Source organism: Etheostoma cragini, chromosome 20 (genome assembly GCF_013103735.1).
Source record: "Etheostoma cragini isolate CJK2018 chromosome 20, CSU_Ecrag_1.0, whole genome shotgun sequence".
In the NCBI taxonomy this organism is placed as follows: domain Eukaryota; kingdom Metazoa; phylum Chordata; class Actinopteri; order Perciformes; family Percidae; genus Etheostoma; species Etheostoma cragini.
Window position 1 is genome coordinate 6,973,679 of NC_048426.1, and position 14,344 is coordinate 6,988,022.

The 14,344-nt window shown below is 40.8% G+C and overlaps 1 protein-coding gene across 6 annotated transcripts; it reads right to left on the reverse strand.

Moving 5' to 3' along the window:
- Positions 1 to 804: 804 nt before the first annotated feature.
- Positions 805 to 14,328, reverse strand: asxl2 (ASXL transcriptional regulator 2). 6 transcript variants are annotated; one of them, XM_034858471.1, is made up of 14 exons: positions 14,118 to 14,328; positions 12,652 to 12,734; positions 12,427 to 12,429; positions 11,517 to 11,625; positions 10,163 to 10,304; positions 8,811 to 8,929; positions 7,592 to 7,712; positions 7,126 to 7,185; positions 5,723 to 5,883; positions 5,294 to 5,390; positions 5,038 to 5,143; positions 4,451 to 4,539; positions 3,597 to 4,327; positions 805 to 3,277 (listed from the first exon to the last, which is right to left on the reverse strand). In XM_034858471.1, the coding sequence occupies exons 1-14, from the start codon at positions 14,172 to 14,174 to the stop codon at positions 1,463 to 1,465; spliced, it is 3,693 nt and encodes a 1,230-aa protein (XP_034714362.1). In that variant the 5' UTR covers positions 14,175 to 14,328; the 3' UTR covers positions 805 to 1,462. The 6 variants fall into 6 exon arrangements, 5 of the variants coding, with proteins under 5 accessions (XP_034714362.1, XP_034714363.1, XP_034714364.1 ...); XM_034858472.1 differs by lacking the exon at positions 12,427 to 12,429; XM_034858473.1 differs by lacking the exon at positions 4,451 to 4,539 and having other exon boundaries at positions 3,597 to 4,323.
- Positions 14,329 to 14,344: the final 16 nt, after the last annotated feature.

The following is a 14,344-nucleotide window of genomic DNA, read 5'->3' on the forward strand; positions in this document are numbered from 1 at the left end:
GTTACAACACGGTAAGAAAAGTGCTGGTTCATCCTTGTACATCACACACATCCATTATTACACATTATATAAACATGATCCAGTATTACGATGTCCTTACAATATCTCATACCACATTAAAATAGAGGGTAACTCTCTCAATTCTCGGGAAAAAGGCCATTTTAAAGTGAAATGTTACACCCGCGTGTTAATCACAGTCATAGTGTACCTCTCAATCATTTTGTAAAACTCAAGCATGCAATGCTGAATCAGTCTATGATAAAGCATTTAGCGTTTTAGCATAACGTACTGTTCTCCATTTTCTTTCCATGGTAAAAATTATTTTGTAATAAACAAGATATGCTCAGGCAATGTATGCTGCACAAATAAAATAAAATACATTTCTACATCTAGGCATACTGTAAATGAGAAAATATTTACAGTGAAAAAACAAATTATCTTAATTTTCTCCCCTTGCCTTGAGTGTTTTTTTGTTATTGTTTTTTTACTGTTTGCCACTTCTGATCTATCTAGAGACGTACATGCATGAGAAAACCCATGACACGGGAGACAATATCTACAAACTGGCTTTTTTGGGGGGAGAAAATGTAAGTTCACACAGTAGGAAGTGACTCTAGACATTGCAGAAAGAGCCATTTAGGTTTTTTTGTATATGTAAAGGATTCTTCTTTTTCCCTATGTCTAGATGTTAAGTGCTGTACACAGTACTACTACCATATATCCAGGTGGTTTTTAAGTGCTTCACCTTGTAACTGTTGAAAACATGATGTTATGTGCACGAGTTGATTTTATAGTATCATTCAAAATTCCATTTATATACTCTTTCTAAAACTATACATGTTATTTCTAGTTCTTAAATATGAGTGTGATCAATAATGAATGTAAAGTTTTTATATAAAATAGTTACTGTGAGTTGCACTTCCCTGCTATGCGTGCATAAATGCCAGGAGGTACTCTTCAACCAATGATTATCATTAGCGCCCTTTTTTTTGCCTTTAAACCATAACTGATTAGGCCCAATAATAAAAAAGTGTCAGTCTTAACACAAAAGTTATGTTCTACAAAAATAGCAACATTCATTTTCCCTCCATTTTTACATATATATTTATATATATTAAAAATATATCACACTAATCCTAGCCGAGTGCAAACACTGCCAGATTTTATATTTGTCACACATCGAATAGACTACTGGTTTTAGTGACAACTGATTGACATTTCTACCAAAGAATTGCAGGAAACAACTTTTCATAGATGTTGGTGTAACAAAAGACCATCCAGTGTAAATCCTTGTCTTTCCAACAGCAACCGCATGCTGGTGGTTTTGCCTGGAGTGTGACTAACGTGCATCACCCCAGCAGTGATTTTGTATTGATTGTGAATGACCTGCTTCTGCTTTGGGTCTTGTTTCAGTACAAATCAAACCGCGATACTGTATCTTCTTATTATTATTCATTTCATATCACCGTACAACTAAACATGACACGCAGAGTTTTGAGGGCCCGATGCAGTCATCGTGGCAAAAGGCTCCGCATCCTTTGCACATGATCATGGCCTTCAGTCTGCAGTAGCATTTAGACTGGACGTCCTCCATGTTGGAGCCTTCGTTGAACGACTGCTCAGGTGAGGGATCGTCCTGGTTGCTGTGGCTTAACGAGTGACTGGCAGGTATGGTGGTGACGGTCACTGAGAAAGACATGACGCTCCCGTGGACACCGCCGCCAGCCTCTGATGAGGCTGTGGGAGAGCAGATTCCTGCAGTGCTGCGGTTCAAAGTGTTAGGTACAGACATGCTGATAGTGCCACCGTAGCATGATGCTGCCATAACTTCCTGATTATCGAGTGTTCTCTGGGTTTGAAAGGCAGACTGTCGCTGGTAACTGGGGTCTACTTGGTTAAGATATGGCTCGGAGTTTCCTTGGTTCCTATTGCAGAGTTCGAGGGGCCTTCGTTGTGACTGAGAAAAAGGGCTGGTGTCTTCTTTGGCTGTCACACTGGTGCTGTTGTTATCGGCACCTACTGCAATATCCTCTGATCCAGGTTCCATTTTTACATTGGAGCAATGCTGAATGTTTGCTGCTTCATCACATTTGGTTACTGAGCATCCATGCTTCTCTGTTTTTACCTCAGAAGCAGGAAAAAAGCATTTGTTGGCTGGTTCTTTATCCTTGGCCGCCTCCTCTCCTTCTGTGCTTTCCCTTTTTAAACTGGATATAGACGTGTTTGGGATGACAGACTGGTGCAGTCTCTTGCTCTCTGGTCCTCGGCCATATGTGGACACATTAAGTAGGTAATGACCCGTCATGGCAGGCCTGGGCATCCTCTTACGACCCAGAAATCCTACAGAAATCCTGGATTGGTCCTGACGCTCTTCTGCATGCACTAGCTGATAGACTTTGAATTGAGGTTGCTGAGGCCCTAGACCACCATAAGGCTTACTCTGCTGGCCTTTCCTCTGCATCAGAGCCTGTAGGATCTGCTCCTGAGTCTCCTCATCAGGAAGTTCCCTGTGATGTCTTGGGTATTCTGAGAAAACCTCTGTGTGTCCTGCTGTATTGAACTGGTGGGCCATCTCCTTATCAGACCTGTGCTCAGCAGAGTGTGGTGTCTTCCCCTTACTAACAGAGGGTACATTTGACATCTTTACTTCCACCTTGGATAGCGGTTTTGGGAGGATCTGCTCCAACGGAACCTCTTTACCCTGCAGAAGCTGAGTGACCAGCGGGTTATTTGCAGGGATGCAGGAGCTGATCTTGGTTGATGACATAGCAAGTGATGGGCTTTCCAGTCCCACGAGAGCGTGCACAGATGGCTGAGTGGGTTGCATTTGAATGCTGTCGGGCGCACTGACAGTACCAGCAGAAGGACCTTTGTTTTTATCGTCAGTTTTGCTTGAGTAAGATGTTTGAAACCGGTTTGGGGTTAAATGGCAAAAAGAATCCAGTGGGCGAGGAGGAGGAGTACTGGTCTGATCGCTGCTGCTGGAGGTTGGTAACCTGGTGGATGCCTGTGGGGATGTTGGGCTGGGGCTAGGCGAGGGCTGGGTCTGCTCACCACTGCCTCCTCCTGGCCCCGGGCCTGGCACCGCTCCCTTTGATGCAGAAGATACTGCGGCAGCCGCTGCTCGCTGCGCTCGGGCAAGCTGAGCTTTGGCTTTGATGTCAGCCAAAGTGCGAGCACCAGTACGGCCTGGGCTGCTAAGGGGGGCCGGGAGGGGAGTCCTGGGAGAGAGTTGGCTAGGTGACAAAGGAATGGGAAGAATCCGGGACACTGGGATCTGCAAAATAAAAAAAATGAAAAATTATTTCAAGATATGCCTCCATAATAGTATTGCCTCCTCTTGGCTATAAAACACTGGCAGAGAAATGCATGACGGGGTTGAGTAATGCCTATGGACATTTTAATCATTTTTGCCATGACTCTTGGTTGCCATTGGAATCCACTCAAAGTGCTGTGAATCTAAGCTACTGTAAATACAGCTGCCACCTTCTGCAAAGAAGCGGGCTACAAAATGATCAGAGCCACCTTTCAACAGTTGTGTCCTCCAAGGATAAACAGATCAGAGAAGACTTTGTGTTCAGAGACACTTTTCCTACCTTGAGTGGCGGAACCCTCTGATTTGTTGTTGAAGTTGGTGTAGCAGGGCTGGATACGGATGACGCTGGAGGAGATACAGAGGAGACTGAGGACACTGAGGAAATTGAGGACATACGGAGCCTTTTCTCTGGTGTCAATTCATCCCCAATCTCACTGAGAGATTTTCTTTTTAGCGGCTCTGAGGGGCCACTGGGCTCAGGGTTGACCTCTTTGCTCTCCTCAGCGAGCTTAACCACGGACACCGGCTGATCCTCTTTTAGCTCTGAACTATCCTTTTGTGGGCCGCTCTTCTTCACAGGCGACTGGGGAAGTTTAGTTTTCTCCTCCTTCACTTCCTCTTTGTGCTCCTTTTCAGGCAGTGTACCAACTGGAACCCGTTCAGTCGGCCCCTCAACCTCCAGTGTTTTCACTGCAGGTGTTGGCCCAGAATGTGCTGTTGTGTTCAACTTACGATCCTCAGCGTACTGTGAGCGCCGTGTCTTCATGGGCTCTGTGGTGGAGACTGGCTCTCTCTGAGCAGGCTGCACCTTCAGAACTTCCTTTGTTGGCTTCATGTCTTTAACAACGGTTGCAGCATCAGTCTGGCTGCTGTCCTTTGAGCCCTTGGAATCCTCTGGTGCTTGAGCAGCAGGTCCTGTCTGATGGGGGGGGAACTGGGGCCTGGCAGACTCCTGATTCATATCAGCCTTTGTCAGCTCTTTGGATTCCTCAAAGCTGAGCCCAGAACTATATATATATAGAGAAAGAGAGAGAGAGGGAGGGAGAGAGAGAAGTTAGATTCCCCAAATTTGTGTTAATTTTGACATCTTCCTTTACACAAAGCTCTGTATTTTTTATTGAATAAGCCATATTCTGATGAGAGGCCTTAGTATGAAGTATGAGAAGCAATTATGACTCTTAAAAATGTGACTGCTACCGTTGGCATCTTGATCAATCAATGAGCTGCCAAATTAGATACATTTGTAAACAGCTAACCAAGTCGATTTAATTTGATTCAGCCTTGTCTTGAAGCAATATGATGTTGTTGAATACAAAGCAATTCCATAGAAAAGTATGTGATAAATACTGTGAACAAACACTGTACTTCTACTAATAATGTAGTTATATGTTCCGGAAATCTTATTCCTGTAATGTGAGAGGGTGATGAGGGAGGTGATTGGATCATATTTGGAATTTCATTCAACTTGAAATAAGCCTTTCAAACACGCCACCATTTAATAACAATGCACATCTGATATTACTGTAGATATTCAATCATGATGATATGAAGAAAACAATCCTGACAAAAAGTAGGAAAGGTTCTGCTTGTAGTTCCTATGGCTAGAGGGCTTTTTCATTTTGGCATTTGGAAAATATGAAAATAATGTGTCTTCCAACTTCTCCAAAAGTGGATTGGATTAGTGAATAAATATAAATAATATATGATAGAGGAGAACTTACTTTTCACCATAATAGTTTTCAAAGAAGGCCTCCTTCCAGTGCTCTACTCTTTTTTCCTTCTCTATTTCTTGGCGCATTCGTAGCTGCAACTCAGGAGTGAATTCCCCTGTAAAGAACAAAGTTACGTAATAAAAAAAACAAAAACAAAAAAAACCAGACTCGTTCTGTGTAGTGGCATTAAACCTTGGGTGACAGCAATATTTCTTTGAATATGAACTGAATGCAGCTATTATCAGTTGGAAATTGTTGCACTGACCCTCAGACAGTCTCTCCTTCCAAGACTGAGCTGCTGATGTGAAGAACTCATTGTTCAAAGCAGAACTAGTCACCTTCAGAAGGCCATCCATGCAAGCCTGGGGAGAGGAGGCCCAATGTTGTGACTAACATCGTCCCAATCACCATCACTGCATCAGTACATCCATGCACAGTTAAACATGTAGAATCTGGCATCTGGGATAACATGAATTAAGGCTGTACAGAAGTTAGCCGTGGGATATGTATATGTACAGATTGGTTTTCTATATTTCTAAAGTTATACTTTATTAGTCACATATATTCTTATTATTAGTCATCATCTGACGGTAGACAGGACAGATGGTAAAAGACATGCAAAAATATTACACTCTACATCTAGTGCTAGATAATGCAACAAAAGCATAAAAAGTATGTATTATTTTAGAGCCACCTGCCGGTCAACTTCAGGCAGAAGTTTGAGAAGTCTCTGTTGGCAGTCCGGGGGCAGGACCGAGAAGGTGTGCTTGTTGATGATCGCCCGCAAGTTAGTGTTTACCAAAATGGAGTCTGGCGTTTCCACATCTATATTACACTTAGTACGTTTCAGCTGCCCTGCAATACAAAACAGGAAACAGATGTTAACCAAGACAGATCGAGCAATGCAGAAACACGTCGATATTGCAACTGACATCTAGCGTAATTTACTCTCCCCTGTGGTCGTGTAATTTGTAAACTGGATTATTTAATAAGTAGTTACGAAACAAGTCAAATGATCCCAACATTCCTTGTTCTGCTAATGTGGGATCAATCCAAGAAATCAAGAAAGTCAGATTATTTCATCTATTTTAGTGGATAAGGTTATTCAACTAATTCCTAGTCAACAAAGCCAAACAAATAAAAAGACAAAAAATCAACAATGCATACCGTATGTCCGTCTTTCAGTACTGTGCAACTTCCCTACCCTGTATGTAGCAAAAAGCCCCAAGTGCTTTGGTTCCTACCTTTAAATACAGAAAAATTGTTCTAAAAGAGCTTGGCAATTTTAAGCAAATGCTACTCAAGCAGAAGTAAATAATGCATTTGTTGGAGACTATTTAAGGCAGCGGATTAAAACATTTTTGGCGCACTTGGGAGTATTTATTTACAGCACCAGAACATTGTCTTTGGCGTTCACTGTAATGAAAGAACATGCCATCCAGTGCATCAGTGGGGTTTGTAATACTTTTCTGACAAAGGAGGAATGTGCTCTACTAGACTTTGGGAACACAGGCAATACTTGTTAGAAGGATAGGAGTATTGGTTTATGAGATCATATCTCAGGGAGCCCTTTCCCTTTAAGGTGCTCTAAGCGATGTTGAGTGCCCGCACTTCTTGTTGACGTTCAAAGTATTTTCAAAAAAACAAGGCTAGCTAGCTCCCCCCCCCCTCCTCCTGTTTTGTCATGTTTGGTGGTGCAGGTTGGCACAAGTTGTTTTCGTTGGCGTTTCTGGGGCAGTGTTTTTTTATAGTTCGAGGGACAGGCAGCTCACGGATAGTGAGGAGATGTTAGCTGATTGTGACAAAAGATGTTGAAGCCTGTGTGGCCGTTTAGTTTAGTCAGTTGGTAGAGCAGGAAGCACATGTACAGAGGTTTAATCCTCGATGCAGAAGATCCAGGAATCCGACCAGTGACAGTTTTCCTGCATGTCTTCCCCCTGTCGCTCCCCTTTCATGCCTGAGATGTCCTATCATTAAAGGCAGAAATGCCCAAAAAAAACTCTTGAAAAAAAAAAAAGATGATGTACCCTAAAAAACGTGTGAGCACCTTTAAGATTTCCAAACCACTCAGGTAAATGAAGTAGATGTCGGAATTACCAGCAGTAAGGCGGCCTGACCTCTGAGGACCCTTCCTGGGAACAACTGGGTGGCATAAGTCTGTTAGACAGAGGGAAAGGAAAGGAAGGAAAAGCTCTGAGGAATTGCAAACCAGAGAGCTAACTGTTTCCACACTGTTGTTGCCAATTATATGAGTCATGTTTGAATGATAATAATACTATGCCTTTTGTTGTGTAGTTACGCAAACCTGGAATAACAATCAATCAATCAATCAGTTTTGTTTGCCAAATGAAATCGTACAAGGTTCAACTCCAGTGAAATGTAATCCCATCAGCTCCTTGTGCAAAATAACAGGAAAATACTTGAGAACTACACCAATATCAGTCTTTATCCTCAAAACTGTGTATAATAACATCATGCCGTGTACATCAGTGAAATATCCAAGAGATGACTACTACCCATTTCATTTTATTTGCTTTTTAACTATTTAATAACTGCCACCTACCAGTCTTTGTAGTAATGTTGTCAGCCATATCTTTGATGGTTTTTAGAAGCAGTCTAGGACTGGAGGTGGTTGGCATCCCCCCCTGTCTGCGCTGGTTTCTCTGTTGCTGCTGCTTCAAGGCCTAAAACGAGCAGAATAAGGAAGGAGCAAATATCCAGCAGTATGAGAAACACAGAGTGTGAATGTGTGTAACCCTCTGTTTCCCTGCAACTACTCCCCAGGGCCACGTGCCTGGTTAAACAGCTAAAAAACAGTGCAGCAGTGAAACAAAGGTTGCATAACACAAGCATAAATTCAGTAAATTCAAAGTCTGATCACCTCCCAATCACAATGTCCACGGATTAGAGAAGCAATCCAACACAGTCCACCGAGTGCTTCTCTTTTGTTTTAGCTGATTTAAGTGAAAAGGAAACCACAAGAAGGAAAATATACACTAAGTCTCTCCAGCACTTATGTTTTAGCCAAATCGCCATCTTCAAGTGTTGCTTACGCCCAATAAATGAACACAAATTGGTCTTATAGAGCTGAAAATTCCACATCAGCACAGATGGAGTGAATTACAATCTGTGCAATCAAGTGAAATCTAATTAAACTGAACACAAAAAGCACAAAGCAGCCCATTGGAAAATGTTGAACAGGGTGGATTATGAGGACATTAATACTGTAAAACCAGCTGCCGCCTTATTGTGTTTAAATAACCAACACAAGATGTTTTACAGACAGGGAATGGAAGGATAGTTGGAGCCTGCTGAAAAGCCAAATGGGTTATGTACATGTTTACTGAAACCGTGTCGGCGGAAAAGTTTAGAAAAATGTGGTGAAAACTGCAGAAAAGTACGAGTAAGTATTTTCACACAGTTCAGAGGTGTGAGATTTAGATTCAGATTAGTACCGTTTTCGTATTTAATAGTACTTCTCTTCTTAAAGGATTCTACACTTTGTGGTATAACAAAAACTGTTAATCACAAAAAACTACACTTAATATGTGTAAATGCAAGAACAAATATATGAAAGTGTTACCATACTTAACCAGAATCCATTTGTGTGTTGCAGCGTGAGGTGGCAGGGTGTATTTAAAGGCGTATGTGAGTATGAGGGTGTTGCAGACACTCGTGTACCATCTGAGACATCTTTGCACAAATAGTGAAAATAGTACTTACTCCACTGAGTAGATGTAATTTACACAATACAATATAAAGAATAAGGAATCCATCACTACCTGTTTCAAAGCTTTCTTGCTGTGTTTCTGCGAGGAAGAGATGAGTTTACCGGTGGGTACAGAAGGCGACGAGCATCGAGGCTGCGGAGAGGACGGCTGTGACTGCAGCATGGAGGGAACTACCAAATACAAAAGCACAAAATACACTTCCTGAGGGTGGTGACCAGACTTTATCACATCATGCTTTTGTTTTGATGAAACTGAAACCAATACCATGCACAAAGAAGCAGATTCCATTACCTTGCTAGTATATAATTTCACTTAAAATGGGCTGAACATCTCAATAGGAAGCTTGTTCCCAGTAACCTCTCTGTTTTTCAAACTACTTTTCTACATACTGTAGTGTTTCCACTTGTTCCTTTTTTGACGCCACTTCATTTGTAGCTCTTTGCGTTGATTCTTTCAAAAATAAAATTATGCCAGTCCTCCCACTCAGATATAAACCTAAGTTACTTGGCAGTTTCTAACTTGTGCATAATGAGGAAGCGGTCATGGGTGGCAGTGAGAGAATACAGTTTCCTGTTTTAACAGTCACTTTCAAGTGGCAGAGAGAAATAATGAGAGTCAGTGAGAGCACAGCCTGAAGAAAACAAAAAATAGTTGCTACTTGAAAAGTTCATCCTTCAAAGTTGCGCTGCGATCAGGTGTGCAATCCACAATGATTTAACACCACAGACACACGAAAAAGCAAGCACTGCTATGACGTCAGTGCCGTGTGCAGACTGAAGCTTCTCTGTTGACAATTAACGGAAGGCATTATGGACACAGTGTGTTTGTTAAAAAGATAAAACCCACCTTTTGCTATTATCATGTTTGACGCTCAGTGTAATCCAGGAATTATTTTGCGAGGAGACGGTGTATCTTGTGTTTGCCTCTTCTACTGCTACTGCAAATTGTTTCCTGTGTTTCCGCAATCACTTTTAACTGGGAGGGGGCGTCGACTGTGATAGTCATAACTAGGTAACCAACCAGTGAAAACCAGGTAATGAGCAGAGCTACAGTCAAACTGCTGTTGATGGAGTATCTTTCTCTCCTATTGATTCCCCCGGAATGATCATTAAACAGAAGAGACTATTACGCGATAAGAAAGAAGCCTTAACTATTTTATACTTAAAATAGAGTTTGCAAATAAAACAAAGTGAGCATTGTGTTTTCAGGGTATTAACTAAATGTAATTAGTTAGCTTTCAAAATTAGTCTTCCATCAGGAATGTTAACATCTGTAATAAATAGTCATGTATTCAATCTATTATGAATGTTAATGTTGATTCCTTAATGATTCTGAAAAAGCTTTTGGAGATGATGGTCAGTGTACAAACGGTTAATAATGATTCTGTATGCGCTGTACAGTACCTCTTCGCATCCACCTTCCTGTCCTGCCCTCTCCTGCGATGGCACTGCTGTTGTTTTCTGTGCTTTGGGAGTCAGAAAGATTGTCACTGCTCTCCTCAGAGCTCTCCTCAGACAGCTCCTTCGCCACAACTGAGTAGTCCTTCTACATAAAAACAATAGTGCATAGAGTATATTACCTTTTATGTTATAGATACAGAAAAAGAAAAGCCAAGCAGTAATTCAAAAACATATTGTGGAGCGTGCGCACACACACACACACACACGCGCACACACACACACGCGCACACACACACACACACACACACACACACACACACACACACACACACAGACAGACAGACAGACAGACAGACAGACAGACAGACAGACAGACAGACAGACGTCGTACTTGTAGAATTCAACCAAAGCATTAATTAATCGCAGGTTCAAACCCTTTTTCTCAGTAGCGACTCATTTCACTGCAATTGCTGGGCAATATATGGATATTATATCAATATTGTGACATGAGACTAGATATTGTCTTAGATTTTGGACATCGTAATATGGCATAAGTGTTGTCTTTTCCTGGTTTTAAAGGCTGCATTACAGCAAAGTGATGTTATTTTCTTAACTTACCAGACTATTGTAACTGTTCTATTATTTGCCTTTACCCACTTAGTCAGTATATCCACATTACTGATGATTATTTATCTAAAATCTCATTGTGTACATATTTTGTGAAAGCACAAAGTGTCAACACCAAAATATCGTTGCGGTATCAATATCGAGATATTGGTTAAAATATGTAATAAAATATGGTTAAAAATATCGCAATATTTGATTTTCTCCATATTGCCCAGCCCTACCTACAACTGATTTGTCAAAAACATTTATTTTCAATTTAGTGTGATATGTAACTTGCAGTGTATGTGTGAGGTCATTATGTAGACATTTCCTGGAAGTTTTGTGTTGATTGGACAAACATCATTTATAACCTGATTTGCGCTTTGAGGTTGCTGATTTGTGTTTATTTAAGTCCAGAGCCACGGCCCTTTCAAAGTTCATTGGTCAATAACTTTCAAAGTATTTGAGATATGGACATGCTTTATTCAATACAATTCTTTTAATTAGCTTGATCCATTGATGTTTCACTAAAAATTTGGTGGCAATCGGAGCTACGGTGTGGGTGGAGATCTCAAAAATGTGTTTTTCAAAAAATTCCAAATGACTGAAAGATTTTCTAGACGGACCTTAATGGTCCTTGCGGCTTTTTTGAAAAGCAAAAAAATGAGAAATTTCAATTATCTTTTACTTAATAGTAGCCCATTTGGCATAACGCAGCACAGCAGTGAAAGTTGCTTTGTGTCTAACTAACCTTTAATGTGTAGACCCCCATTCTGCCTGGAACTTTGTAGAAGATCCCCTCCTCACCACGAGAGTTTGTGTGCAGCATTGCGTTCAGACATGCTAGTGGCGAGGTTCCACTGGATCATGAGAGAAAAACGCAAATTATACATCTTTAATCAGACAGTTAGGAGAAAGATGAAAAAGTGTCAAGACTGGTCTGATATCTGGGGAGAAATTGCTATCATGTGTCATGAGGACATGTATGAGTTCAAGTCAGATTCACAGTGTAGTTGTTGGGAAATGTCCTAAATGTTTATACAGAATCAGCTGCGTAAAACTAGTTCAAGATAATCTAATCATTATAAGGTAGACCTGATATTCTAAGATTGAACTTGTCTGGCACAACTTTGTCTGTTGCATAAAAACGTAACGTTTTTATGTAACGTTGCGTAAAAGACGTAACCAGAGGTACATAGTGTCAGGATAAAACTTAAAGTGCATTAAACAATATAGTAATAGAACGCATTGAGCTTGAAAAAAATGCAACATCTGTTTGTTATTTATTCAGAAAATTACACTAGTTAGGCTTACACATATTGGCTGCCAATCATTTATGTCATTAAATGTACACCCCATAAAATATTTGGATAATTTCATTTAGATTCGTTTAACTTTTCAATCTGTATAGAGTAAAAACATCGCCTTCAGATCCATGCTTTACTTCACTTAGAATATCAAGTAATTTACCATACTGAAAAATGCAATTGTGTTTTTGTGCAACAGGTGGCTACAGATGGCTACGGCAAGTCTAGGTAAAATATGAGTGTGTGAGTCCTGTCTTTATGCAACCAAACATGTTATTGTTAATAACATGCAAAGGGTAAAACCAAACGCAGTGAGTTTGTTAGGATAAGGGGTGGGGGCTAGCTTTTCCTTACCTTCTGTTTGAGAACAGTGACAATGAAACAAAAAGAAACGAAACAATTATTAATTGAGTGAAATACTAGGTGAACAAGAAAAAGGGAATCACATGATATGATCAATTAATAACAGAGGGAAGAGCTGTGTACTCACTCACACGTGAAAAAATCCTAAATCCTGTATCCTCCTATATCTGAAGGGCATTTGCTATAGGAAAGCTACGATGCCAGGAACATATTTACCTTATTTCTTTAAGCCTTTCTCTCTGAATCACCTGCAAGATCTCTTTATGGCTCATGGGTGTATTAGGGTATTTCTCCAAAACCTACAGCAAAATGACAAATTATCATTATCATAGAAACTTTGTACAATTGAGTTATTCAAGTGAGAGTGGGGATCATTAATAATGAAACATGATGGTGCAATTTCACATAGTAAAGCTTTCTAACAAGTTTCGAATGCTGCTCAAAATAATCAAAGAACACCAAATACTTAGTTAACTACTAATAACATATGGCTGAGGCACTCTCATCCAAGGAAACACTAAACGTTTAACATTAGCCGTCAGCAAAACATTTCAGCATCATAGTAACGGTACAGAAACGTTCACTCCATAATAATATAAATGTTGTTGAGCAAACAAAGTTGCTTTTAATTTTCTCCTATCTTGTACGTTTTTGTACTGCTCGTGTATCCCCTCACTGCTTTAATACGTGTTATCTCAGCAAAACAGGACTTTTTGGGGTGTTACTTTATTACAATAACTATAGTTATCCGTTATGTGAGCAAACTAGCTAGCTGCTGTAAGTATTTCTTTCTTAGGATGGCGAAGGAATGTACGCCTACCCTGACATTCTTACCCTAACCAATCCCACTTATTTAACCTAAAGCTAATCAATCTAACCACAGCATGCAACGACCACTAGCCAACCAGAGGGAGAGTCGGACGGGTTATGGCTTCCCCATGCCTTCGCCATCCTAAGAAAAGAAAATGGGGCTTACTGTAAATAACTTAGTGAAGCTAATGCATAACTGTGCAGCGGCTGTCTACACAAGCAATAACGGTTTTATTACAAATTAGTTATTGCAAGTTTGGGTATTTTGTAGTTATTAGCATGCTATTCTAGACAGCTAGCGTTAGCTACAATGCTAGCAACAATCATTACCTTAACGTTACTGTATTCGGATATGTCGCCAAACGTTGGCATGCAATGTATAAACTTGATCTATTATGGTGTTAATATATATAATACAAGGCAACGCATGGGTTAAGTTTAACAGGACACTGTTTTTTTCACTGTGTTTTATTTGCAGCTGATATCAAACAAACTTGTTGGATTGAGTTGCGTTAGCAGGAGCTAGCGTGCTAACCTGGCTAGCGCGCAACACTGACGCGATTACTTAACGGTTACTTTATTCGACTTCAAATCATGACGACCATGTCACCCACAATGTGTAGGCACAACACACGGAGGTGTTTTGAAAATATGCTTGGGTGCCCACAGCTGACTGTCATCTCGCTGCAGTGCGCTCTGCGGTGACAGCTTGACGGCTAGTGAACGGTCTTCCAAATCCCGTCAACACGGGCCTTGCGCGGTGTACGCAACATCTCCACTAGCAGGTCATGAACTCATAAACACAGTTGTACAAGTGGGAGCGTTCAAGGAAAACAACCACAACAAACGACAGATAAAAACACCTAGAATACCGTTTTGGCGGCTTCCGCCCACGTCCGCCCCTTCTTTTTCTTCTGTCTCTCCCTCATTGTTGATGTCTTGTTGCAGAGTAGTGTTGAATTAGTCTGTTCCAGTTGAAATGTTGCTTTAGTTACCGCGTAAGATCCACTCCGTCTGCCATGTTGGACTTACTGTAGAGTCATGTGACTCCGAAGGAAACGTCACCTTACTGTATAAAGCTGTCATTGCAAAGTTTCCC

Excerpts from the sequence above, each read along its gene's own strand:
- asxl2 (XM_034858471.1), bottom strand. The coding sequence starts at position 14,174 with ATGAGGGAGAGACAGAAGAAAAAGAAGGGGCGGACGTGGGCGGAAGCC. Across the intron at positions 5,884-7,125 it reads GTCAGGCCGCCTTACTGCTG|GGCAGCTGAAACGTACTAAG; the intron begins GTAATTCCGACA and ends TTTGTATTGCAG. Across the intron at positions 3,278-3,596 it reads AGAGGGTTCCGCCACTCAAG|ATCCCAGTGTCCCGGATTCT; the intron begins GTAGGAAAAGTG and ends TTTATTTTGCAG.